General features: G+C 32.8%; 3 protein-coding genes and 1 pseudogene across 4 annotated transcripts; 3 read left to right on the top strand and 1 right to left on the bottom strand.

The window, feature by feature from the left end:
• The first annotated feature begins 2,909 nt into the window (after positions 1-2,909).
• LOC111300912 (protein POLAR LOCALIZATION DURING ASYMMETRIC DIVISION AND REDISTRIBUTION-like) lies at positions 2,910-6,622 on the top strand (annotated as a pseudogene).
• Positions 6,623-6,729: 107 nt separating this feature from the next.
• Positions 6,730-10,359, top strand: LOC111300450 (chorismate mutase 2-like). The gene is made up of 4 exons (XM_089747412.1): positions 6,730-6,872; position 7,077; positions 7,616-7,708; positions 7,913-10,359. Exons 1-4 carry the CDS (start codon positions 6,748-6,750, stop codon positions 8,141-8,143), a joined length of 450 nt encoding a protein of 149 aa, XP_089603538.1. The 5' UTR covers positions 6,730-6,747; the 3' UTR covers positions 8,144-10,359.
• A 53-nt stretch (positions 10,360-10,412) lies between these two features.
• On the bottom strand, positions 10,413-16,468 carry LOC111299413 (phototropic-responsive NPH3 family protein NPY1-like). 2 transcript variants are annotated; one of them, XM_022894590.2, is made up of 4 exons: positions 15,578-16,468; positions 13,673-13,742; positions 11,953-13,128; positions 10,413-11,225 (listed from the first exon to the last, which is right to left on the bottom strand). In XM_022894590.2, the coding sequence occupies exons 1-4, from the start codon at positions 15,637-15,639 to the stop codon at positions 10,686-10,688; spliced, it is 1,848 nt and encodes a 615-aa protein (XP_022750325.2). In that variant the 5' UTR covers positions 15,640-16,468; the 3' UTR covers positions 10,413-10,685. The 2 variants fall into 2 exon arrangements, with proteins under 2 accessions (XP_022750325.2, XP_089603537.1); XM_089747411.1 differs by having other exon boundaries at positions 11,953-13,150.
• Positions 16,469-23,274: 6,806 nt separating this feature from the next.
• LOC111299414 (transmembrane 9 superfamily member 8-like) lies at positions 23,275-26,638 on the top strand. Its single transcript, XM_022894591.2, has 7 exons — positions 23,275-23,451; positions 23,972-24,136; positions 24,223-24,332; positions 24,433-24,541; positions 24,631-24,743; positions 24,845-24,995; positions 25,235-26,638. Exons 1-7 carry the CDS (start codon positions 23,326-23,328, stop codon positions 26,390-26,392), a joined length of 1,932 nt encoding a protein of 643 aa, XP_022750326.2. The 5' UTR covers positions 23,275-23,325; the 3' UTR covers positions 26,393-26,638.
• Positions 26,639-26,822: the final 184 nt, after the last annotated feature.

The raw sequence follows: 26,822 nt of genomic DNA on the forward strand, positions 1-26,822 counted from the left end.
AGCCGTATTGCTTACGTTAACTGGGGGCATAAATGACTTAACTAAATAAAAACTATTTTAATAAGAAAATAATAAAAAGTAGATAATAATTTAATTTAATAAAAAATATTAAATAAAAATAAATAGAGAGAATTTAATAAAGTATCACATTTTATATACAATATAGATATATATTAAACATTTTATTAATTATAGAATGTCTTATTCAAGGTAGGCTATAAAATCTAAAGTATGTATATATTTGTGAGTATTTTAAATATTTAGTTAATTTAAATAATTTTTGTATAATAAAGTTGGCTAAATTCCAAGTGATCACTTTTTACACATTAAGAGAAAAAAAAAAATTAAAGGTCACATTATCATTTGTCATCCAACACCTTTTCTTTTAATCATTTATATATATATATATATATATTATGATATATTGATAAATTGAGTAATAAAAAGACTAATTTAATAATTTTACGATCTATATGAAATATTAATTGATTCATTTATTTTATTTTTGTATATATATAATTTAACATTATCAATTGAATTAATTTCTGATCTTAATTGTAAGATTATATATATAAACATATTTTATTTCACATCCTCATACTTCAAATTTTTATTATGCAACTAATGAGTTTAATTGTAAGTCTTCATTTCTTTATAAATTGAAGAATTGGTTGGACATGCATGATTGGCATGCAGTGTATTATTAATAAGAGTGTATCAAATTAAAAAATCACTTTTAATATTATTTAGAGTTCACACTTTTATATGTATATATATATCATAGAAAATACATGTATTTATATGTAATAAACACACTCGTAAAGTATAAATAATTATTAAATAGATGCTTTTATGATAAGAGTACAAATTAATAATCATATACTTAAAGAATATAAACAAATAACAAAAAATAAACTATAACATTATTGATTTTAGGAATATAGTAATTAGTTACAAAACTAACAAAGCTTTGATCATTCAACAAAATGTGCATAATTAATCATGTGATTAAAATATTTTTCATTATCAAAATACAAAAATATCATAGGGCATTCTTATTTGAAAAAAGTAAATTTATATTATTCAAAGAAAAATTATAAAATATATTTATAATAGAGTTTTTAAATTTCTCAATTGAAATTAGTAGCGTAACACAAATACCCTTTCAGAGTATATTAAAAAAGGCTAATTGAAAAATAAGTGAGTGATATTAAAAAAAAAAAACTAATTGAAAAAATAAGTGAGTGATGTGTTAATTTTTTAACCCATTTGTGAAATTAAAAAAAACTCAACTAACATTATATCAAATAATTTCTCTTCTTCAAGATTAATGTTTCTTAACAATATTGACTATGGTTTCATAAAAATATCTTAAGTACAAAATATTTTAAATTAAAAATAAAAAAATAAGGATTGACTAAAATTAACTTAGATGTAATATAGAATTAATCTACAAAAGACAAAATAAAATCTAAGTTTAGTAACAATTCACATATACGAGAGATTATGTTCATAAAGCAAAGATTAATTTAAGCATTGTAACGTTAAGATATGATTGCATAGAGTGATTAGAAATTTTATAGTAAAATAAATCAACCATTGCAATCATTAAACATATAAAATGTATATTTATCATTAAAAAAAAATCAAACATATAAATTTACCACAATACATGTATTACTCTTTTTCAATAATTTTGTATGAACTTTAATTTTAATTGAACTATATTAAATAAATAAAAAAATATAAATATAATTAAGGACTCATGATATATACCATTAAAGAAGATAAAGAGCAAATTAGGTTGTATCTTGAAAAAAAAAAATTATATGTTTTACTTAAGATAAAATTAAATGTTTTTGGGGCATAAACATTATGATATAATAATTTACAATAAAATAATGACTAATTGAGCAACAAAGGAAAGATTTTGTCTATATTTTATTTAATATCACAGACTCATAGTATGCTATAGCCCATAGGATGAGAAATGTGTTTTATATGAATTTAATTGAATTATTACTTATAAAATTGAACAAAAAAGAATCTTACAAAAAAAAAAAAAGATAAGAGTAAATTTGGGTTAATTTTCGACAACACATCCACCATATCCCACAAACAAATTTTTAATATAGTTTAATTTGATATAAATTTTATTTGTAAATTTTTAATTGATTTAAATTTAAATAACTAACGAATAAAAAGTTATATATTTAATAATAAATAATCTTTATTAAATAAATAAATAAATGCTAGAGATTTAAAGGTAAATTTGTTATTTTTTAAAATTCATAAGGGTATTTATGCTATTAACTTTTAACACTTTTGAATTAATTTAAATAATTAACTAAGAAATGCTATATATTTAATGGAAAATAATCTTTAATACATAAATAAAAAATGTTAAAAATTTAAAGGTAAATTTATTATTTCTTAAAATTTAAAAAGGTATTTATGTTATTTATTTTTAATAATTTTAGGGTTTATACTTTTATATATGGATGATATATTCACTTCAAATTTTGAGTTTTTTTTTCTTTAAAAACAAAATAAAGAGAGAGATTTTATCCTAACATTAAGATGCTTAAATTTGATTCACTTGATAAATCAAATTATTTGAATTCGATTCAATAATAATCAAATTAAATTTAAATTTTATCTCAATCGAATTCAAATAATTTATTAACATTGATGTGTCATTTCTATCTTTAAACTTCACTCATTGTCAAAACGTTTGTTTTTTAAAATCAAAATGAGATTTTAATTAAAAAAAAGTTACAGGAAGTGAACTTTTCAAAAAAGAGAGTCCCATTCTTACAATTACAAGGCCACTGGGCATTGGCCAACAACACCCAAATTATTGTTTGCCATTGCATTGCAAGAAACTCCACGTGCATTCGAGTTTCAGTATGAAGCATTCTCTTCGATTACAAATTTACAAGCTACCCTTGAGCATTTTTCACGCTTCAGCGTCCCTCCCACCCACAACCTCAAAATCTCTAGCCTTCTTCACAAGCTTTGTCCATAAGGCACACATTTGTGACCTCAATTTGTCTCGTAAGGCACACATTGATCAATGGAGCTTTGGGTATGAATTTTGAGCAACATAAGTTGATCTTAAGTTTATTTGTTGTTTTCAACATTTCGATGTCATGATATGTACAAACACAAGTGGCCCGTACCTGTTTGTGATCTTAAATATGACAATAAAGTAGTAATGCCTCAAGGGAAAAAAAACTGAGACATAAATTTAATAACAGCAACAAAGAGCAAAAGCTGCAAAACACATGTTAGATGCCCCTCCTCCTATTCTGCTTCTATATACTTACAAAAGACATAAATTATCAAATAAATAAGGGCTAAGCCACATTTCCTTTTTTTTTTTTTTTGTAGTTTCTTAGTATTTTCTTAGTGAAGACGATTCTTGGTGACAGAACAAAAGTGGATGATGATGTGGCAGAATATCATGTAGCCGACCGTCCTGATTCGTCACCAGGTGAAATTGTAGCGCTTGTTTATAAATATAACGTGGGTTTTCATTTGCAAATTGTAGTGATTTTTCTTTTTCTTTTTCTTTTTTAATCAGAAAGATGTAGGAGGGAAGCTAATTTCAATGTGGGAATAGGGTGTTGTTTGTTCCATCTGATTGCTGAGAGTAAAAATGAACTTCAAAAACTGACGGAATTGAGAATCCAAATGGTGGGTGTTCTTCAAAATGTTGACTTCGAAATAATGATTTACTAGTTGCTAAGAAGCTTGAATCAAGTGATGGCGTCGAGGAAGGTTTGGGTTTTAACAACAATTTGACTTCAAATAAAGTATAGTTTGATCAGTCTATGAAATGTTATGATTTGCCAGAGGGAATGGATAGACTTGAAGAAGAACTTGAAGTTCACTCACAACGTTTACAACTCCATTTGGATATAGGCAAATTGTCCACAAACCCACATCAGGAAACCATTGAGGTACAAATAAAACTTGGGAATTGTTAATTTCGCATGTCTAACTTGAATTCATTCTTATTTGGTTGTAGCTTTTCAAAGTATAAGGTAAAAAGCTGTGACTTGTGAGTTGAGTTGTAACTTTGTTTAGACATTGGTTACTTTCAATCAACTGTGACTTGTAACTTTGTTTTTTATAAGTTAATAGTAGTACTAACAAATGAAACTATAGGAGAGTATTGTTAACAGCATTACTTCAGCGAGAAGCTATAGCATAAGCTGTGGGGAAGTAATTGACCCTACAATTGATGGTCAAGAAGAAGAAGACTGTTCGGATTCACATCCGGGGTTCCTCCATATGAACACGAGATAAAGTTGCATGAATTGCTCGAAACAAGACAGGAACAACAGATAAGAGAACTACAAGCTGCTTTGGGCCGTGCAAGGCAAGAGCTTCGTGAAAAGGAAGGAGAGATTTCTTGGTAGAAAAACACTGCACATCCAATGCCAAGGCATGTTAATGAACCTTCGCGATTTAATTTCCAGCGTGGTCAACATACTCATCAGTCACTTGAGGTGAGAAAAATTAGTACTTACTATAGCACTTTTGAGAGTACCATGTAGCCGAAATCACCATCACCATCAAGTTTAGTAGTTGTGTTGGTAATCTTTGTTTTTTGCTTAAAGCATTTGCAATATATTTAGTTGATTAGTTTGCAAGTGTAATGAGAAGTAGGGAAACAGGAAACTAATTCACAGATTGAAGGGATATAGTTTGTCAATGGATTATTTACAAAATTCTGGTTTGCTTTGATCATTACACGTATATTAAAGGTCTTCCCTCTATTTTAGATCAGAGATTTTCTTTTACCTATTCGGATGCTTCGTTTAGAATTGATATTTTCATTAGTTGCTGTTTGCAATTTTAACTCGGATGTCTCCCTTTTGAATCCTCAACATTTTAGCCCAAAGACTGATGAAAAGCCTGTTCGAAAGAACGCGGCCCATGAGATCATGAACAACTTTTTCTAGGAGTACAAAAAGAGAAATCCCCATGGTAGATCAGATTATCGATGACAGTTGACTTGGCCTTATGACCAGTAATTAATACTGTAGTCCGGAGCCTCGGCTTCACATTCTTGCAACGACAGAAAGCAACTAACCATCACGTTTTCCGTTTTCTTTTGTTGGTTCGAAGAAGAAATCGCACAAACAAGATACGACAGATACGAACATATCGTGCAATAACGCCATGCCTGAGCCGCCACCACCCTAAAGAATTGCATTTCGTTTTAAAGCTGATATATTAACATGTAGTTTGAACGCGAAGAAAAGCAGCCCCTGTGCGCACTACGCATCCACCTTTTGCCTGTTCTTTTTTCAAAGGCTTCCATTGATTTAGTGCTGGTCCTTGGGAGAAATAGTTGGTTGGTATTAGTTAGTGCCATAAAATTCAAACAGGAAAGTCGTCGCTCTTCTGGCAAATTAAGAAGAAAAAAGAGAAAAAAATCATCTGTCAACGTAAAACTCTTCAACCTCGTTTACTTTCCTCTTTAGTTTACTTTGTCATAAATGTTAGTTAATTATCGCATTCTCCAAATCTTGAATCCTCAACTTGGGTTGTTTTTTTCTTGTCTTTAACTAAACATGAATATGTCTCTGGTAATGATGGTAATTCTTGTCTATTTGACATCTTCAGTTTGTAAAATCAAAATCCAGAGTCCAATGTTACCAATGGATTGACGCTAGAATTGGTAAGAGACTGATTGATCAGGCAAGAAGACACCATTGTTTTCAGTCCCATAGAGAGAGCCAGGTTTCCTTTAAATTCTCCAACCTACGACCCTTCATTTGCTTCGGTTCCTGGGTCTTGCGGCTGGTTGAGTTCATTGTTAAACAAACAGAGGCCATCCAAGCTACGGTAAACTCTTTTCTTCATCTCTCGATTATGTCAAGAATGTTTGGCCTTCATTTTTTTTTCTTTTTTAATCTTCATAAGTAAATAACAGAAGGGTTGTTTTCTTCACTGATTCTGAACCTAACACGTCAAGTTTGTTTGCAAACAGTTTCTATTCAACTTCTTGTCTTTTTGCTGTCACTGAGTTATTACTAATATAATATTAATGCTCTTCAGTCTTCACACATTTCACGCCAAGAAAAGAAAAACATTTTTTTTTTCTAGATATATGGAAAGATTCTACGTTGGTGTCTTTAAGCTATAGCCACCTCAATCCCCACAACAGAAGAGGAAAGCAGCAAATAGTGCTACTTGAACCATTAATTCCGGATTTGAATCCCGAAACATAGTGCCTTTAAGCTATAGCCGAACCTTGTGTACTGTAGAATCATACCACTTACAGTACTTGGTTTGTTCTGGTCAGTCTTGCTATCTACTCAATGTTGTTTCATGCTTCGTATATGTTGACAGTGACACTATTCTCATGTTAGAATAAAGTGGGTGGAAATAAAAACTGCCAATTTGGCAGAAACCCATGTCAATAAAGTTGCAATAAATGGTATTTGTTTGGCTTCATTTTGCTCTATTAGTTCATCTACTTTGACATTGATTGGAACGCAACCTTCAATTTGAATGTGATAAAGGCTGGGAGATATGAGAATCCTGAGGAACATCCATTCTTCCCAGATAATCTACCACCCTCGCTGGTGCCACGTCATAAGTATCCTGAGGTAATTTATTCTCTCAAGCTAATACCGGTATTTCCCTTTACGATTTTCCCAAAACTGGAAACAGATTCAATTATAATTTGATCTAATTCCAAGATCACATGTTTTGCATCCTGTAGCCATGCCTGTTAACATGAATAGGATCATATGGAATATGCATTTCAACAAACTGCTTCCATTGTTTGTCACTCCGGGCGATGATGGAAACTATGCATCAACAGCAGCTCGTGATCTTGACTGTTTACAGTAAGAATTGTTAGGAAAATAGGGTCCAGTCTCATGTAAGTGGTTTTGGACCAAGTAAAGGTCATGGGTCTTGATTTTTTATTTTACACAGAACCCTAGCTATTTCATAAAAAAGAGGTGGAATTGTTTAAGGTGTGTGTCGACAACCAAGCAGAGAAAGAAGAAAAGCCAAGAAAAGCAAAGAGAGAAAAAAAAACAAGGGAGAGTTGGTTAAACGGAAGTCGATCCGTGGTCCGATTGAGTTGGAACCTTGTCAGGAGGTTTATGATTCAGAGTTATACATTCTGAACGGTGAAGATCGGGTTTGAAGCTCTCTAAGAACAAATCCAGAGTGTATTTGTTGAGTCACTTATTTGGTGAGATTTCTCTAATTATTTCTCTAGTTGTTAATTAGCTCTAGTTTTAGCTAGAGAAGAACTTTGTATAACTATTATTTGATAGTGAAGATTTTTCTGGTGGCCCGTAGTTTTTCTCTCTACACTGGAAGGTTTTTCACGTAACTCTTAGTGTGCTTTATTTTTTCTGCGCATTTGATTATTGATTGTTGTCTATTATTTCTGTATTATTGTGATTATTGCTTCAGGCGCAACAAGAATTTATTGTAACGTCTTCACATCTGTGTGATATGAAGTTAGAAGTTTCTTACAAATGCAATGGCATTTTGTTGCCATTGTACACTTTCAGGACAAAGTTAGAAGATCTATTCTAGCAGTGACTCTAAAATATGTTGCTGTTTCCTTCAGGCCCTCTCTAGAAGAATACATTACGGAAAACTTGTAGCTGAAGTTAAATTCAGAGAAGAACGGAAAGATTATGAGCCAGCAATTCGAGCTCAGGTACTTTAATTTTGATATCTAGTGGTAAAAATTGGACCATACTGGGATTTCTTTGTTCGGCTTGCTTGGACCTTACATGCTGTTAGGCAATCGTATATGATCCCAATGATACATGTAGATTGAAGACATTTTATAAATTGTATTTTTTGGTGAAGATGATCATTTTGACTTCTCTTGCTCGCAATAATGTTGTGGGTATTTCAGGATAGAGATACTCTGATAGATTTATTGACCTTTGCGAATGTGGAAGAAGCGGTAAAGAAGAGGATGAGGAAGAAGACTATAACATTTGGGCAGGAAGTGAAGCTCGGTGATGATGGCAACAAGGGACAGTACAAGGTGGATCCAGCTGTTGTTTCCCGCCTCTATGGAGATTGGGTGATTCCCTTAACAAAGGACGTTGAAGTCCAGTACCTCCTTCATCGCCTTGACTGAAACCTTCACCAGATCACTTCCTGATTAGTTCCTTATTATTCCAAATAAATAAGATTGCATTATCAAAACTCCTTGTTCATATACCTTAATTCAAATGAAAAAAAAGAGTTTTTTTATTATACTCGTATTAAGACACAATATTGTTGTTTCAACGTAGGCTTTTTCATTTTAATTTCATATCATCGACTCAAACCAGATTGTAAAGATCCTAATCCAATCCTGATACGTGGTAGGCTTCTTCATTTTAATTTCAATGTCTTCAGGATTGATCACTGCCGTCCAATTTGTTGACTGCTTTAGTCAAACCAAACTCGGTTCAGTCAGAGTTTTTCCTATAGGCCTTAAGATGCGCTCGATTCATGATTGACCGAGACTTTTTAAAGCCCACAGAGTAATGGGCATGGAGCCATCGACCTATGAATGCTTTTTTCTTTTTAAATTTACTTTTTTGGAAAACAAATGTTTCATTACTTTAACCGAAGGGGAAATAATGAAATAAAGATTATATATAAATGAATTAATGATTTTTTCTTTTTTTAGATTTATAGACTTCTCAATAGAAATTTATTGTTTATAAATAAATGATAATCATGCTTTCAAAACCACAAAGGTGAAGTCATACTGACTGTTATTACAAATTTCAGGGATGAATATGTCTCCAAGCATAGAGATGATCAATTTAAAGCAAATGGATTTATGCTGTTTGAGTAAAGTTTCTATTTACAAGCCATTGATTCCACTGTTTTGGAACTAACTGATCATCAACTAGAATAAGCATGACTATCACCCGACACCTCAACTGTAACATATATCATAGGGTGAATTCCTATCTGCATCGAAGATTTCTTGAAGCTGTGAAACAATGGGAAGATTATAAGTCCCGAAACTGACTCCGGCTGTTTTATAGAAATAATCCCAAACGAGGTTGCTGGTCACTGACTGCATTTTTACCAGATTGAATCTGGTGAAGGCCGGGTAGATATTCCCAGTATACTTTCCTTTGTGAATGGCAGGTCCGGTCAAGTTGTAACCTGGAACCTTATACTTGATCTAAACTTTGCCTGAAATTTGTTGTACTTTGAAGAAGAGCAGTCACCAGAGACATTTTTTTTTTGGCCGATAAACAGAGAAGTGGAAAAAAAAAAGTAACACACTAAAATGAGTTAGGTGATCTAAGCTGGCAATGGACCAATGTTCAGGTGACTGCCATACTACAGGGAACAGCTACATTTCCTAATATTGTAAGAATTTATGTAATTACAACTGCAAGATGTTCAAGTATAATAGAGTAATAATGGTACTTGAAGGTACCTCTGAGACAGCAGTTAAAAGAGATGACCAATTAACTGTTTGCTCCGTATATTGGGATTGACCAAGCCAGTCAATGGTACTGATCCTTACAGTCCCTCCATCTCCAGATTTAATTGTATCTAGCCATGCCTGTTCATCAGGCTAGAATCTGCCAAATGACAGCTGCTGACCACCATTGGCATAAAATTGGATGGGGCATAAAAGACCAAAAACAAAAAAAAAGAAAGGGAAAATGAAACACGAAAGCTGCTTAGCATTTCCTTGAACTAGAGTGTGGGGCTGACTTCTGCTCTCATGAGAGAGATGAATATTTCCGAAATGCTAATCCAATCCAATGAATATGGATAGCATGGACATGCCAGACCCAAATAGCCAAGAAAAACTACTTAAATTGGATCAGACATTCAACAGTTGTTTACACTCCATAATCTTCCCTTTTCTCAACTTGAAGGTAGTCTCATCGATTGACTTCTGGTTCTGATGAATCTGACATACCTTTGGGAACAAAATCATTCCATTTAGTTTCCTGTAGGATTTGAGGACCTTTAACTTTTGGTTACTGTTGGTTCATGTGACCGAATGATTCTACATGGAGAGACAAAGCCCAAAAACAAAAAGGGAAACGAGGAACATCCAATATGATTCAAATGAGGGTAAGTTTACATTTATCATACTCAATCGAATAACTTTTCCTTTTTGAAACTGGTGATCCCATCATTTGATTGAGAATGCAATTTAAATTGTTGTATTTTAGTGTGTTTGAAAGAAGTGGTATCTATATACATGTATGATGTAATGCAAGTGAGAAGAACTTTCATTGATCCATTCTCACCATTTCTTACAATTTAACGGAAGCCTAACACTCTTATTAACGAGCATTTCTTGGCCATGGGTTTGTCCAGCAGTGGCACATCTCTTCAGGAGAAACAGGTAGTTGATCCCCGAATTATATCACAGGTAAAGGAATACAAAAGATTCAAGGAAATGCAGTTCTCCAATTAACTACACGAGACTTAAATATGAGAATGGATGATCAGCTATTGGATAAAGATGTTCCAAAGAGCACTACTCAAAAACAACTGATTACATTCTGTAGCCGGACCCCATTTTAGAACACTTCACACAAGACAAGAACCCCATCAACTACAACAAAATCCTACCGGTTTTTACACTTACAACAGCTTGAATCTTCTTTACCCGTTTACGTTCCGATAAACCTCAGAATTCTTCTCTAGGAAATTGAATGCCTCCTGTGTCTTGAAGATATACCAGAGGACTTTGTATCCCCTGGAACCATCGAAGTTGGGCTTTGCGAACTTCCAGAGGTCTCAGAACTTTTGTTCTCCACATGCGTTTTTCCCACAACCCACAACTTGTCAAATATTCTTCTAGATCGAGATGGCAGCAGCTGCATGCCAATTTTACTGCTTTTGCTATTCTTCTTGGCCAATTTACCATTTTTTGGGAAACCATCCTCTTTTATCTTAACTTGACTCATCTGGTTCTTGAGGGAGTTGCAATCTTCAACTGGAGTCTTGTCACATTCTTCATCAGTGTTCGTCGTGGAATATGAAGTGTCGCGAGGATTGTTGTTAAGCGATTGAACTCCAGCTGCAGCCCTAACCTGCTCAAAGAAGAGAACTTGAACTACAACCCGTAGTGGAAGTCTCTCATTCTGTGCAGCATGCATAGATGCATCCATTGTCAATTTCTTGACATCCATCAGTGCGCAAATTTTCTTTCTTTCAGCCTTCATCAAGCCAGGATGCTCCTGCAGACATAACAACCCAAATTTACACTGTCCAAGTGCGCTCATGAAAAGGCTTCTGGTTCTCCTAATATGATAGTGGCAGGCATTATGAAATACCAATAGAGATTTGTATAATTTTGTTAGGCTACAGACATAACTCTGTACTATCTAAGGACACTTTTAAAGATTTCAATGAATATATTTTGCACTTGCCAAAAAATTGATCATAACTCCTAGATCCCAACAGGCTGCTTCAAGAACCAAGAAAATTAATCAAGCCATGTGTCTTAAACTAAGGGATTGACTAAAGGAGACCATATTTTGTTTCAAAAAAGAATAGATAAAAGAACACGGTATTACTAGATTGCAAGGTACTAGTTGAACTTTGAATTGGCCTGACAACATTTTTACCCTCTCTACCAATAACTTGTCTCCTCAACCCAGCCCCTCCATCCCTAAAGCTGCATTACTGGTAAAGCAGTTAGGATTACAACCTTATAACATTACAGATCTTGAAAAGACCTGCAAGATCCACATGCTGTCACAATGTCATAAATGGTGGTAAAACCTATCCAATGATTGCATGGTAGTGGCCTAGATGTACCTTGAAAGTATTCACAACAAAAACTTAATTGAGCATCGGAAAATAGTCTGAAAGAATTTATGCATATGTATTTATGTAACGGGATATATAATTCTAGAACATGAGATGATCAATGAAATTGGCATCCATAGTGTAAAAGGCTACCTTCAGGTACATGTCAATGGCTTTATAGAGTCCATCATGAACTGGTCTAGCAAACTCAGGAATAGACTGAGATAAGTCAATGAAACTGGCCAGGGAAAGATTTGGGTCGCATGCAATTTCTTCAAGATACCCATCAATCAGTTTACCAACACTCAACAAGGATCCATGCCCTAGAATTAAATCAGTACATCCCATCTCATTCTTTGCAGCATCTAAATCTTGACTATGCTTTTCATGCATCATATACTGACTCACAATAGACTGCACCATCTCAACATCATATAAAGTAGTTTGGGGAGACTGTGCCGGTATTAATAAATCTTTGACAGAAGCTTCATGCAAATTTAAACTTATCCTCTTCACTAAATCTTCCTTTGCTGAATCATCCATCCCAACCAAAATGGCAACTTTCAACAGCTTCAGCAAGAAACTACATGAACAACCCACACCCTTATCCGAAGGCAATAAGCATACAATTGTTTCCACCAGTAATTTGTTTCTCCAGGAATGTACATTAGAAACCAAGGCATCAACAGAATCAGGCAACCATCTGAAAGCATAAGTTTTCAGTGCCTCACCAATGACAGCACCATCCATTCTGCCCTTTGATTTCACAGCTGTCATGATTCGCTTGTAGAGATCAATCTCTAGTTCACATATATCTTCAACCCACCAATCCTTCGGGACAGATTCAATCTTCTCCCGAAGTTTCATACCATCACCAACTATTTTCTCAGGCGCTGATAACTTCCGGTTATATGTGTAGGACCATGTGATGTTTGCTGGATCCACAGAGGTTTTAGATGCAATGGAATCAATGCATCGTCCAACAATCTTCAGGTTTTCAGACCATGGTAGAAGAGATTTGGCGGTTTGTAGTACAATAATGGAATCTTTCCAGGTACGGAATATGCTAGAATTAAGAAATACTTCAATTTTAAAAATTAGGTTACCTCGATCAACATCCTCAGTCATCTCTAGATATTCAGCCGCACAACGGGCAGCCACAACATTGTAAGCATTTAAAGTAACAGTCATCCCATAGCAGAATTTTGCACAAATTTCAAATGCTTTTGGCCCACCAGGAAAATCAACCATATTAATCTCATCAGAGTTCTCTTCACTGGCTTTCAGCACTAGTTTTTGCAAGTGATTGCTCTTCGACAATAGGGGGAACTGCAAAGGTAAATAAAAACATCTGTAATTGACAATAATAGTTAGGCAGCAGCCCCCCACGGGTAGAGCATTTTAGAAAACTTTTTTTTTTTTTTAAGAAAGAGCATTTTAGAACTTATTCTTAAATATAACAGTTTAGTTTGGCTGAGAGAAGAAATCAAATAAAGAGAAAAAGATTCAACTGCATTCCAACTACATTGGCATCTATTATGGCAAAGAGTCATCTGAGGCAACTTCTGCAAAAGTTATCGGATGAATTATATGCTATCATCTGCCAGATTCCACAGAATCAAATTAAGCTACTTTGACAAAATTTTGCATACTTATACCTATGAAATGGTAATAATAGCAATATTTTTCTGGATGAAGAAAATTCAGTTGAATAGTTATTTCAAAGAAACAGATGAATATTTCATGAATTTTAAATGGAATATAGAAAGAAAACTATTTTAACATGAACCAAAAACCAAAACTAAGCAATAAATTCAGAATCTACAAACACACGCACCTGACTAAAGCAAAAAAAGAAGGGAACTGAGCATACCTTGTGAAGGTAAAATTTCACTTCGCCAACGTTAATGGTGACATCAGTTGCCAAATCAGATGTGACATACCTGCATCAACAGATATTTTAAGCCCACAAAGGGAAAACTTAAAGCTAAACATTTCAAGAGAACAGTAGAAACTTAACCCCTCCCCCCCCCCCCCCCCCCAAAACACACAAGAAACTGCATTCATGATGAAGATGATAGCAACATTAAAATGTAAAGCTTAAAAAATGAAAAAGAACAAAATAGGAGCCAATTTTGCCTCGTTGGCTCTAATGAAAGAACCAAGGTTATTGCTCACCTGTCAAATTACATTAAAAGAAAGAAAACTCTTTGCCATCCAAATAGCCCCAAGTTAGTCAATTCAATGGCTATGGTCAACGGACTGAAAATTTCAAACTCTGTGAGAAACTACATGCTACTTCTCAAACTCCTTTGTGACTTTTAGGTAAAAGTTTTGCCCCTCTTAAACATGAAAAACAGGTTTAACAAACCAGAAGCCAGAAAATGGCTGGAAAGCCTCAAAATCCAGCGGTCAAGTACAGCATTATTATTAAAGATTAATTCTGGATTTTAGTTTCTATTTATTTACTAAAATATTTTACTTTGGCACAAAGGGTTTAATTACAACCTCAACCAAAAACCATTACAAAAAGACTCCGGCCACAGCTTTATAGAAACATATTAGTGTCTCACAGACTCGTCAATAAGGAAACAAACTCACAAACTGCATCCGCCTGACATTTTCATTTTATGATGCAACTAAACATCGCTCATGTCTCTTTCATTTTTCCCTGTCTTAATTAGCCGTGTCATCTTAAAATGTTCAAATCTGAATGCAGTAATATTCGTTTCCAAATAGATGATGCATAAAAAGATCTTGAGGGTAACCGCCAACCAAAAATGGAAAACAAAATCATTGAGGGATCATATTAAATCTGCTAGTCAAAGAATGTAAGCATCCCAAATCGCAGTACATAGTTCAAGTAAAAAATTAACGCATCCAGGTCACTGGACTAGATCACTCCTACTTCCTCTGTCTTAGCAAAACAATGATAAACTGATTCGGTTATGAGAAGTTGTCGAAGGGAAGAGACTGTTGGACATATATTATGGTGTAAAATCAAAGCTTGCTCCTCGTTGGGAGATGGGAAATGCCTGATGTTAGGTGGAACATGCTATTGTTTACAGGTAGAGATTCTTACAACGATGATTAAAGGCCTGCTCCCGTTGTGCCTTTCCCACATTTGGACCACTAAGTCATGAAAAAGAGTATAGGTCCAACAGCTGGACCACTTCCAAGATATCCCATCTTCTTTTTCACTCTTCAACTTCAACCCCCCACAAAACCAGACAATAAAAGGATAATAATTGTAATGAAAACACCCATGTGGTTAATCTGTCACCAAGCCAAAAGAAAATCAAGAGAAAGAAAAATTACTTGTTAAAGTTGTGACTTTTCCCAATGCCATGATTAACCACTGAAAGTTTTCTTTTTCTTAAGGTATATTAAAAAAACCATTGAGGCTTAAACAGCATAAAGTTGATAAAAAACATAAATTTTCATAAACAGCACAAAAAATACCAGTCGCACAAAATATAATAAATTACACATTTTCAGTGGAAAATCGTTAAGAGGCTAGAACTAAAGAACTTGCATCTCAGAAACCGTACGGACTATTAAGCACAATACAGACAACGGGGAAAACACCAAACCCGAGAACCAAAACCGATAGTTAAACATGTCTGGAGCAGATATCATAACGGAAAACAAAGTGCCAGGCAAAACGAAACCCAATCTAACGAAGATAACAGAATGTTAAGAAACCAAAAAATAAAAGGAAACAACACTGAAGAAATTTTGCATAAAAAAAAAAGAATGTGAGTGAAACCGATCTTACCTGATGCATTTGCCATCAGACTGGAAGGAGTCAGGCTTGAAGCCAAGCTTCATAAACTTCATTTTTTGTTCTTTTCTCGAAAATACGCTTACAGAATAAAAGAAACAACAGGAATACTCCCTTCAAACACCCTCAAGATTCAAGAAGCTGGCCTAAGTTCCTTGTTGTTGTGGAGCTGCCCATACCGTGTACCATCGACAAAGTATCTCTCTCTCCCTCTCTCTCTCTCACAGCTGAATAAAACCAAACCAAACCAGAAATCGAGAGCAGAGGCAAAGAAAAGGCTATTATTCTTCAAAGAAAACTTTGAGACTTCGAGAAAAAAAAAAAAAGAAACCAGGCAATTCAACAGCAAAAGGCCAAGGAGAGAGCATTAATAAACATTGGACTGAGACAACAACAACAACAACAGGAACACCGACAGGCCCTGCTTCCTTATCCTCCTCCACCCCTTCCTCGAACTCCACGCTGTTCCCACCCCATTCCCCATTTCCCACTTCCCACTTCCCACACTTTATGATGACGTTGATGACGCTTAATCTTAATTATCAAACAAAATTCACTAACAAAAACCAAAACCAAGAAATAATTCGAAAGGGACCAAAATCCAGAAAAAAAAAAAAAGCAAAATAAAGGGTGGCGTCAGAGAGAGAGAAAAGAGAGTAAATTCATGGTTTAATAGAGAGAAGGAAAGCAAGGAAGCAAGCCAACAAGACAGATAACAGCAAAGGAGATAAAGGAGAGAGCTCAGGGCCAACGGGTCATGTGTATGAATGATGGGGTTGTTTATATCAGATACATCATATCAATAAATTCTCGCCGCCTTTGCTTTTAAATCAGCCTGATTTGCTGATATATCAAAGATATTTCTCTCTCCTTTGGCCAAGGCGCAAATCTCGATGACTCTCTCTTTCCCTCTCTTTTATACTATGGTAAAGACTAAAATATATCTGTGTGTACGTGATCAATGGTTGATCAGCTTCCCGGTCTGGCGCACCTCCTCTTCTAATTTTTTTTGTTTCCTTTGTTTTTTTTTTTTTTTTTTTTGTAAAGAAGGAAAAATAAAAATAAAAAAATTGGATTAATATTGGGATTTTGTAAAATGTGAAGTGTGTGGACTGGTTTGTATAGGGAGTAGGGGGACTGTGTTGACAGGGTGGCTCAGGAAAACTTTTTATGGAGCCTTTTTTTTTTATGCCGTTAAAGCACGCCACCTTTTTCTTTACCGTTTTGCCCTTTTTCTGATCTTTTATTTACATCCGCTTGCTTTACTTTCTTTCACGCGCTTCTTTCCCGCTCGCGTTGCTTTTGCTTTGCTTACTTTTTTTTTTTGGTTTGACGCGTAGCATTGTCCTTGACTTTTTTAACGCCAGCTCTCGTTCCTTCTTTTTTTCGAGACCGGGATGCTACTATGAGAAAAGTTTTAGCCCGGTCGTGTCGTGTCACTCAATGAAAAGTTAACACGTGTCATAATGGAGTACGTGGTGCATTTTGAATGGATAATATGAGATCTAGCTATCTTCTCCTGTCTTATACTTTGTTCAGGATTTTCTGGCACCAAGCAACTTTTTCAACATAAAATCAAAGGCTTTGTTACTAATTAATTACAGGGATGGTTGTTGAGAACGTAAAATTCAATTGAAATAAGCTAAAACGACATCGTACAAGGCTCAAATTAGGTAAGCAAAGCAAGAGTTTAACTTTAAAGCTTTCACATGTGGTTTTCGTGTATAAATGACGCATAGTTTAAATAGAAAAATGATAGTAATTGACGAATGTGTTTATATTTTTTTAATTTTAATTTATTTTGACGTTTTCATTGCGAAATATGATGCTATTTTCTTTTGGCCAATGAATATGATGCTATTAAGTAACAAAATTTATTAATAAACGCCATAATAAAATAGTAAAAGAACCTCACTTTGCTTAAATTGACTTTTTATTAGGTTAAAACAGAAGAAAATTAGGATTAAGATCAAACTTATCCGTATATTACGTTTAAATATTTAATTTTATCATATTTTTATGCAAAAAAATTCATAATTTGAGAATAAAAAATTATAAATATTACGATTTGAGTTTAAATTTTATCGAATTTCATATTTTAAAAGTTATTATTAAATTATTTAAGTTTTATAAAATTTAATTATTATATTTTTAATTTTTATTATCTTAAAATAAAATTAATAAAATCAGAATATTTCAAGAAATATTTCATTAATGTAAGTGATAAAATTATGTTAATTTAATTATTTTAAGATTTAATAAAATTAAAAAACATAAAGATAAAATTCAATGAAATTGAAATATTTTCCATAATAAAATGTTAATTTTGACTTATACGTAAAAGGGTGTTTAATTTTATAATAGTCATAAAATATTTACCGAAGGCCGTGAATAGTAACTCAATGTTAGGAAATTAAGGGCTTGAAATTTAAAGTTGATGTGTCGGCCTTGACATTCAAAAGAGAAGAGTAGGTCAATGTAAAACATTTACAATTGTCACGGCCTTCAAAGTTCAGAAAAAGGCCATTAATGCAATTAAGGAAAAAGGATAAGCCCCGAGGATAAACAGACGACAGCTGCCTGTTGGGCTCGCACCATTCAGTGCAAAGTCATGGCCGCTTGTACAAAAAATAATCAAAATTAATAGTGATAATGGTTTCGGTTAAGATTAATTTTGATTTAATTTTTTAAATATTATGATAATTTAAAATTTGATTAGAATTTAAATCAAATTTTTATTAAATTTTAATCGAATCAATAATTTACTAATTTTTAATTTTTTTAATTTTTAAATATTATTGTAATATAAAATTTTAACATATTTATGTAAATTGTAATATAAAATTATTATTTTTATTTTACTAAAATTTAAAATAAATATAAATTTATAAAAATATATCACTCAATTTAGTTTAATTTTTTTTTATTTTTTATCTCTTGATTTAAAATTTAATATGAACTTAATATATATATTTAAATTTAAATTTATTCGAATTCAATAAAAAATTTTAATTTAAATCAAATACTAAAATTTTAAATCAATTTTGAGATTTTTTAATATTTTTTTTATAGTTTTTAATGTAGATTTTGAAATTTGGCAAAACCGTTAGTGCAAAGTAGTTTAGAATATGTGGAAATATTGTTTGCTGATCAATTAATGCTGTATCTCTATTATTCACTGAAAATCGATTTATTGAGAATTAACTGCTTCAGCCAAAGGTCATTTTTGGGAGAGTAAACGAAGCAAAAAGAATCCAGAGGCGCAGCGATTCCATTTAATTTTTGAAGTTGATCGAGTCTATCTTATTATCCCACTTGGGTCCACAGATTCTCATCACTGAATTTAACACATTTGAGGAGACGTGATTAGTTCCATGACAATCCATCAATAAACTCTGCTCTTAGTTTCACATTTTTAACTTCAAAAAAATATATATATATATTTATTCAACGCAATAAAACTTATAATTTATAATTTTAAAATACAAAGTTAATAATAATATTATAATAAATAAATACACGTAAAATAATAAACATTGAGATTGAGCGATCATTTTCTTTAGAGAGGCATTTGTTGTCGTATGAGACGTGGATATCATTTTTCATTAGTTAAAAGTACAGTAGTTTATGATCATTTGATCGAATTTAAATTAAATTTATATTTAATATTAATAAATTATATATTTATTTATGTTTGATTTAGTTTAAAATTTTAGATTTTAAATTTTGTTTTAAATTAAAAAATAAATTTTAAATTTATTTATTAAATTTAATTTATATAATAAAAATTTTTAAAATTATAATTAAATTAAATATATAATTTTATTTTTAATATATATAAATTAATTTTTATATAATTCACATACATATATAAATAAATAACTTTATATATATATATATATGAATTTAGATCAAATTAAGTTAGGATTGAGTTTTAAATATTTTATTAAAGGTATAATTCGAAATTTAAAAATTAAAAATAAATTTATTTAAAAAATTTAAAATTTTAAAAAATTTAAATAAATAACTTGATCTTTGATTAGAAATCACAGAAATGGATGGGATAATTCGAAGGCAAAAACTATGCCATGGTCCCGAAGCCACAAATACGTGGGGTCGGACATCTGACTTACGAGTGGGGGACGGGACATGGCTTTTTGTACAAGTGCAATCACTCCTCTTAATTGGGTGATTAAAAAAACCCCCTTTCACATCTGCCTCCTTTTACAGCTGCCTTATCATTATTATAGGTGCCGTTCAACTACTGATTTGCCTTTACGTCAAATACGTTTATTAATGGACACCAATGAAAATCCAAATGCCAGCCTCCTCTTTAGGTACCATTATTCTCACATATTAAGCTTGATTTCAGCCAAATAATAGTAATAAAGATTCTATTTTTTTCAATTCGAGGTCTTGTTTTGATGGCCATTGATTCATGGTTAATAACTGAACCTTCTGCAAAAGTGTAGTTATTACCAATTTTAAAGACCTTACTTTCTTTTAGTGTTAAGATCTTAAATGTTTTGTGGGACGTAAGTGTCATTTTTTTTATGTCAATATCTTTGATTTTTATAGATGGAGTAAAAGTTGGTTTAAATTGATTAGATTAATTGAAATTGAATAAATTTAATTAATTTGATTTGATTTATTTAATTTTGATTATAATTGATTTTTTAGATTAATTAAATTAATTAATTTGATTAATATTAAAAAAAATTTGATAACTAAAATGATTAAATTAATCAATTTTTTAATAAGTAAAAGTAAAAAATTAGATATGAGTTTTTTTATTTTTTTTATAAAATATTATTGAAATTATTAAAATTTTTAATGATGTAATTTGAATAGTATTTGAATTTTAATTTTATTGAATTAAATTTATGATAACATAATTATTTATAATAAAAAATTTAATTATTTAATTAAACTAATTAAATCGATTTTGATTAATTCAATTATGATTAATAATTTAAAAATTTTCAATTGATTTAATTATTTATTAAATAAAAATTAATTAGCTCATTTATTTTTTTAAATTAAATCAACTGATTATTGACCTTTAATTTTTAATTTTTAATTTTTAATTTTTAATTCATAATTAGGATAAACTAATGCCCAAAGTGATCAGATTTGGGATTACCATCAAAACTAACAGGCAACTGTGGGCGACTGATACTAACCTTTGGCAAGTAGCACATGGCATACGAAGATCCAAGGGAGAAAAAAAAAAGTTGTAGCAGTAGTAGAAGAGGAAATGGGAGGCGTGAGCATAAGCCATCATAAATAAATGATGATGGGGAAGTTGAGGGTCCCAAAAGGTTTAATGGGCATGATGTGATGGGCTTTTCCATGGCAATGGCCGAGATGTGGGGGACCAGGCAGCTCCCTTTATGCCCAGCCTTTTTGCGGGTTTAGAATAAGTTCACAGTTTTGAGTGATTGGTGCTCTTTGTGTTTATACAACTTGGTAGATTCTCTCCAGGTTTTATGCTCTTAAAGCTCGACATGATTGTACTAACTACTTACCAATACATCAAACTTTGCCTCCCCTCTAAATCTCTCTCCAAACAAAGACTTCAGAAAACGTGGAATACACTAAAATGGAAGATTTATCAATGGGAGGGAGCACATGGATTCCATCCAAACCGGAAAATGTGGTGGGAAATTTGAAGGAAAATGCTCTGCCACTGGATTCACATGTTAATTTATTGACGATACGTACTTGAAAGGTGTACCAAGTCTGCATTGAATTGGTATGTGAGTTTCTAGAATGGCCCAAAGTCGATATTTGTATGGCAAGAACATGGGTTTTTCCATTGCCCAAATTGGCCGAGGCATACGATTTAGCTGGTCATATTCTATATGCTGATTAGGGTCTTAAGAAAGAGGTATAGAATCTAAAATATTGACAAATTATTTAGGTTAATGAATATTGAAAATAATAATAAAAATTATTATAATTTTGGTTGAAAAAAATTGTTGTAATTGTAATAAAAAAAATTTCATAACAAATTTTATATTAAATAAATCTTACTGAAATTTATATTTGAATTTAATTAATAATGTGATAAATTCGATTGTTTTATATTAAAAATATGATAGAATTTGAACCCTCACTTAATTTTTTTTCCAACTTAAGGGGTTGGAAAGGAATCCAATCGTCTGCACCTGGCCTGGTCTTGCCAATTCTTGAATTATCGTGGACTTTGATCAATCATGCTAACGACCTTGAAAATCTTCACAAAATATGAACTATTGCCGTATGCAAATTATTCCATTTTGGTCTTTTGGCCGTGTAGTTTCCATCATGAAAGCAAAATACAAAATGCTGATTTTCTTTTCAGCCTGAAATTCCTAAAGAATGGTGAATACTTCTGTCAAAAACACTTGGATCAGTGATTGCTGAATTTTAGACCCGATCAATGAGCTTGATTAATGCTTTAGATTCTTCATGTTTCATTGTTTTGTTTTCCACGTGGAAATTCCATCACAGAGAATAAATAGTAGTAATACTATTAGATTGCCCCAGGCCTAGCTTGAATTTCAAGGCTGTGAAGGTTTTATTCTGATGGAAACTGAATATTTATCAAAACTCCATTGGCTGATTGTTGTTCTTTTGACAGGATTAATGGATTTTTCTTATCCTTTTATATATTTATTTGAAAAAAAAATGGTATCTTTGGTGCCACATCAATGATTTAAAACTGGAGTTTGCCAAATATATGAAGCCCAAAATCCAATCCAATAAGTAGACTAGTTCAAGCCCAACTAAGAAATCTAGCCACCCTGAAATCGGCCATTATCAAAGCTATCCCACCATGACATTTGTTTTGAGGTACCAAAAAAATAAACAAAAATATGAATGAAGTTTTGTTTGAAATTAATAACTAAAATTTATTGAGTACAATTAAATTGAAATTTAATTTCTTAAAATTGATGAATCTTGTTGCATAGTTTTGATTCAATCATTTTGAAACTTGAACATTAAAAAAAAAATAGAGGAATTGGGAACAGAAGTGGGCCTAAATGGACAGGACGAGGTAATCTATGACCGATACTTGAGTAGACTTACAGCCTGCCTAAAGAGCGAGCGCACAAAAAAAGTTGTAATACCCAAATAAGTCCTCAAAGTTTATTCTAAAATGCATATAGCCCTTCAATCTTATGAAATTAAGGTTGTGAACTTTAATTTTATTGTAATTAGAATATTGAAAATATAAAGTATTTAATTTTTATATAAATTTTTAAATTGAATGATTGAATTTGTTGAAAATGTTTGGTTAAATTAATTTAGATGAGTAAAATAATAAATATTTAAAAGAATATTATTTTAAAAATTTTATTTTAGACATTTTCATCTAATTTTAAGATTTAATAAGTATAATAATAACAAAATAAAAATTTATAACCTTAATTTTATACAGTAAAAGATCGAGGGCTTGTTTGCATTTTGAAGTAAAGTTTTGCGGTTTATTTGGGAATTAAGCCTAAAAAACCCAAAAAGAGGGGAACACACGTGGCAACAGAAGAATGAATCACTAGAAAGCACCGTACCAGGACAAACAGGACCAAGACCACGGTCGCGATCTATTGGCTAGTTCCCCTCCACCACCTGTCCAGCCCAACCGCAGCATCTCTTCTTGCAAGTTTGTTGTCTCCTTATTACACTCCCCAACACACGCGTTCTTTGTTTTTCCAGATCTAACCCTCTCTCCCTGAGAGAGTTTCTCCACCTTCATAATGGATTCTCGATCGAGATCTGTGCGCAAATCGACGACGATGATGTCGGCGATTCTCTTCCTGTTTCTGATCCACGGCTCTTACTGCTTCTACCTCCCTGGTGTCGCCCCCGAGGACTTCCAGAAGGTCTCCTTTTTTGCTTCTCTTCCTTTTTTCTTTCTCTTTCGTGCTTGATCTGCTTTGTTTCATTTGGTTTGGTTTTAATTTGGTATCTTCACTTTAACCTCTGTTTGTTTTATATTAGAAAGATAGGATTCATATAGGAATCAATATGGGAAGGAAATTAATGAGAAATTTCTATGTTGGAATTTGAAAAGAAGGCTTTATAATTCACTTTTCTTATCGATTTGTTTCTGATTCGGCTAGGTTGTTTGAATAGGTTTTTTTGAACAAATTAGCTTCATTTCACCCTATGATTTGTCAACCTTTTCGATCTATGATTGGGAATTGTATTTTCAAAAGAGGTTTAATTTACATATTGTTGTAAGGGAAGGATGCTTGTTCTTTATAGTGATTAGCTACCTAAGTGATAATTACTTTGATTAAACCACTTTAGGTTCTCGCTACGTGCTGTGATATTTGGGGTGTTCATTGAGGAATTATTATGGTCTTGTTTAGTTATTGATTCTTTTGTTGGGGTTTGCAGGGAGATCCTTTGAAGGTGAAAGTGAACAAATTGACTTCTATAAAGACCCAACTTCCTTACTCGTATTATTCGCTTCCTTTTTGTCTGCCAAAAAAGATAGTTGACAGTGCAGAGAATCTTGGGGAAGTGCTTCGTGGTGACCGTATTGAAAACTCTCGTTATGAGGTCAGTTTTAGTATTTCTGATGATTATGGGCCACATTGTTTATTTTATGGCTATTAACTTGTTCTCTTTGACTTGCATTAATGCAGTTTAAAATGCGAGAGCCACAAATATGTGCTGTTCTTTGCCGGATTACACTTGATGCCAAAACTGCAAAGCTGTTTAAGGAGAAGATTGATGATGAATATCGAGTCAATATGTATGCTATTTGTTTCTTCGGACATGGAATTCATCTGCCAATCTTGTAATGATTGTTCTCAAGGTTCTTTTTCTAAATTAATTTGTGATTTGTTTGACAGGATCCTGGATAACCTCCCCCTTGTTGTTCCGATTAGAAGATCAGATCAGGATTCTCCTACTGTTTATCAGCTTGGCTACCATATTGGGCTCAAAGGCCAATACAGTGGGGTAACATAATAATCTATTAGAAACCAAAGTTCCTTTCTTAGTGGATGTATTAGCTACTATGCATGCTTACTTTGTCTGATTACATGCAGAGCAAGGAGGAAAAATATTTCATTCACAACCATTTGGCATTTACTGTCAAGTATCATAGGGATTTGCAAACTGATTCTGCTAGAATTGTGGGATTTGAGGTTAAACCGAACAGGTTAATTCCTCTGAGTTCTAGCATACTGTAAAATTGTTGATTTGCTGTGATTATAGTATTAAATTTTGATGGAATTTTCTTTATATTCTAAAACAATGCAGCATTAAACATGAATATGAAGGGAAATGGAGTGAGAAATCACATTTAAAAACATGTGACCCCCATACCAAACGTACAGTTGTTAATTCTAACACTCCTCAAGAAGTTGAAGCAAACAAGGAAATTATATTCACCTATGGTGTTGAATACCAGGTTAGCTCGTCAACTGTAAATAATTTTTAGGGGTTCACAGTTGCTATTTTAATTTTTTGAATGTCAACCATGGGCTAAAGCCCCTACAGTTTACAATCATTTGTGTTTTAAGTAAATTCTGCTGGCAAATTATTATTTGGAAAATTTTCTCTAATGGGTCACTTTTCTTGAAATAAGGTTTTAACCTCATTCATCTATGAGGTGCTAATATTCTTCTATCTTCTTGTGCTGATTTTCAGGAAAGTGATGTGAAGTGGGCATCTAGATGGGATGCATATCTTTTAATGAGTGATGACCAAATACACTGGTTTTCAATTGTCAATTCTTTGATGATTGTTCTCTTCCTTTCGGGCATGGTAGCCATGATTATGCTAAGGACGCTTTACCGTGACATTTCTAAGTATAACGAACTTGAGACCCAGGAAGAAGCCCAAGAAGAGACTGGGTGGAAGCTTGTCCATGGCGATGTTTTCAGACCTCCATCTAATTCTGATCTACTCTGTGTCTATGTTGGCACTGGTGTTCAATTTTTGGGCATGATACTTGTTACCATGATCTTTGCTGTTCTTGGATTTCTTTCCCCTTCAAACCGAGGCGGTCTTATGACAGCTATGCTCTTACTTTGGGTCTTCATGGGCATTTTTGCTGGCTATGCCTCTGGCCGTATATACAAAATGTTTAAAGGAGCAGAGTGGAAGAAAATAGCTCTCAGGACTGCATGCATGTTCCCAGCCATTATCTTTGCCATCTTCTTTGTCTTAAATGCTCTTATATGGGGCCAGAAGTCTTCTGGGGCTGTGCCATTTGGGACAATGTTTGCTTTGGTCCTCCTATGGTTTGGTATTTCAGTTCCACTTGTTTTTGTGGGTGGTTATGTTGGGTTCAAGAAGCCAGCTATTGAGGATCCTGTGAAGACCAATAAAATTCCAAGGCAAATCCCTGAGCAGGCTTGGTATATGAACCCGGTTTTCTCTATTCTGATTGGAGGAATACTTCCATTTGGAGCTGTTTTCATCGAATTGTTCTTCATTCTTACCTCAATCTGGCTGAATCAGTTCTACTACATATTTGGCTTCTTGTTCTTGGTCTTCATTATCCTCCTTATCACTTGTGCTGAAATAACCATTGTGCTTTGCTACTTCCAGTTATGCAGTGAAGATTATCTCTGGTGGTGGAGGTCATATCTGACATCGGGCTCCTCAGCTTTGTACCTCTTCCTCTATGCTACATTCTACTTCTTCACGAAGCTTGAGATCACTAAGCTGGTTTCTGGGCTCCTATACTTTGGATACATGCTAATTGCTTCATATTCATTTTTTGTGCTAACCGGCACCATTGGATTTTTTGCATGCTTTTGGTTTACGAGGCTTATCTACTCATCTGTCAAGATCGATTAATGTGTGAAACGGGATATGTCTTATGACATTGTTGTCTTCAAAGATCATTGTCTTAGGTTAAGATTCCAGGTTAAGATATAATCATGCTTTCAGATGTAAACTTTAATACACATTTTTGGACTGAGTTCATGTTTATAGTTGATTGAAGAATACCTTTTCCTAATGTATGTTGAGATTCTTTTGTGAAACATTCTCTGCTGTTGTATTGGAAATTGCTGTGAAAAATTCAGCAGAATTGATGACTAAGCTAATCAACCAACTTTTTTTATGTGTATTTTCAGGATGAGGAAAAAAAAATTGCCCGATAATTTTAACATAAAAAAGGGCTATGTAAATATTAAGGCGCCACTGTATTCGTTGATCTATGGGAAATGCAAAATATTTTTGCTGATTGATTTGTTAAGTATTGGTATTAACCAGTAAGAATCTT

The sequence above is a fragment of the Durio zibethinus genome, chromosome 18 (assembly GCF_047325235.1).
Source record: "Durio zibethinus cultivar Kanyao isolate XHJ-2024 chromosome 18, ASM4732523v1, whole genome shotgun sequence".
NCBI lineage: Eukaryota > Viridiplantae > Streptophyta > Magnoliopsida > Malvales > Malvaceae > Durio > Durio zibethinus.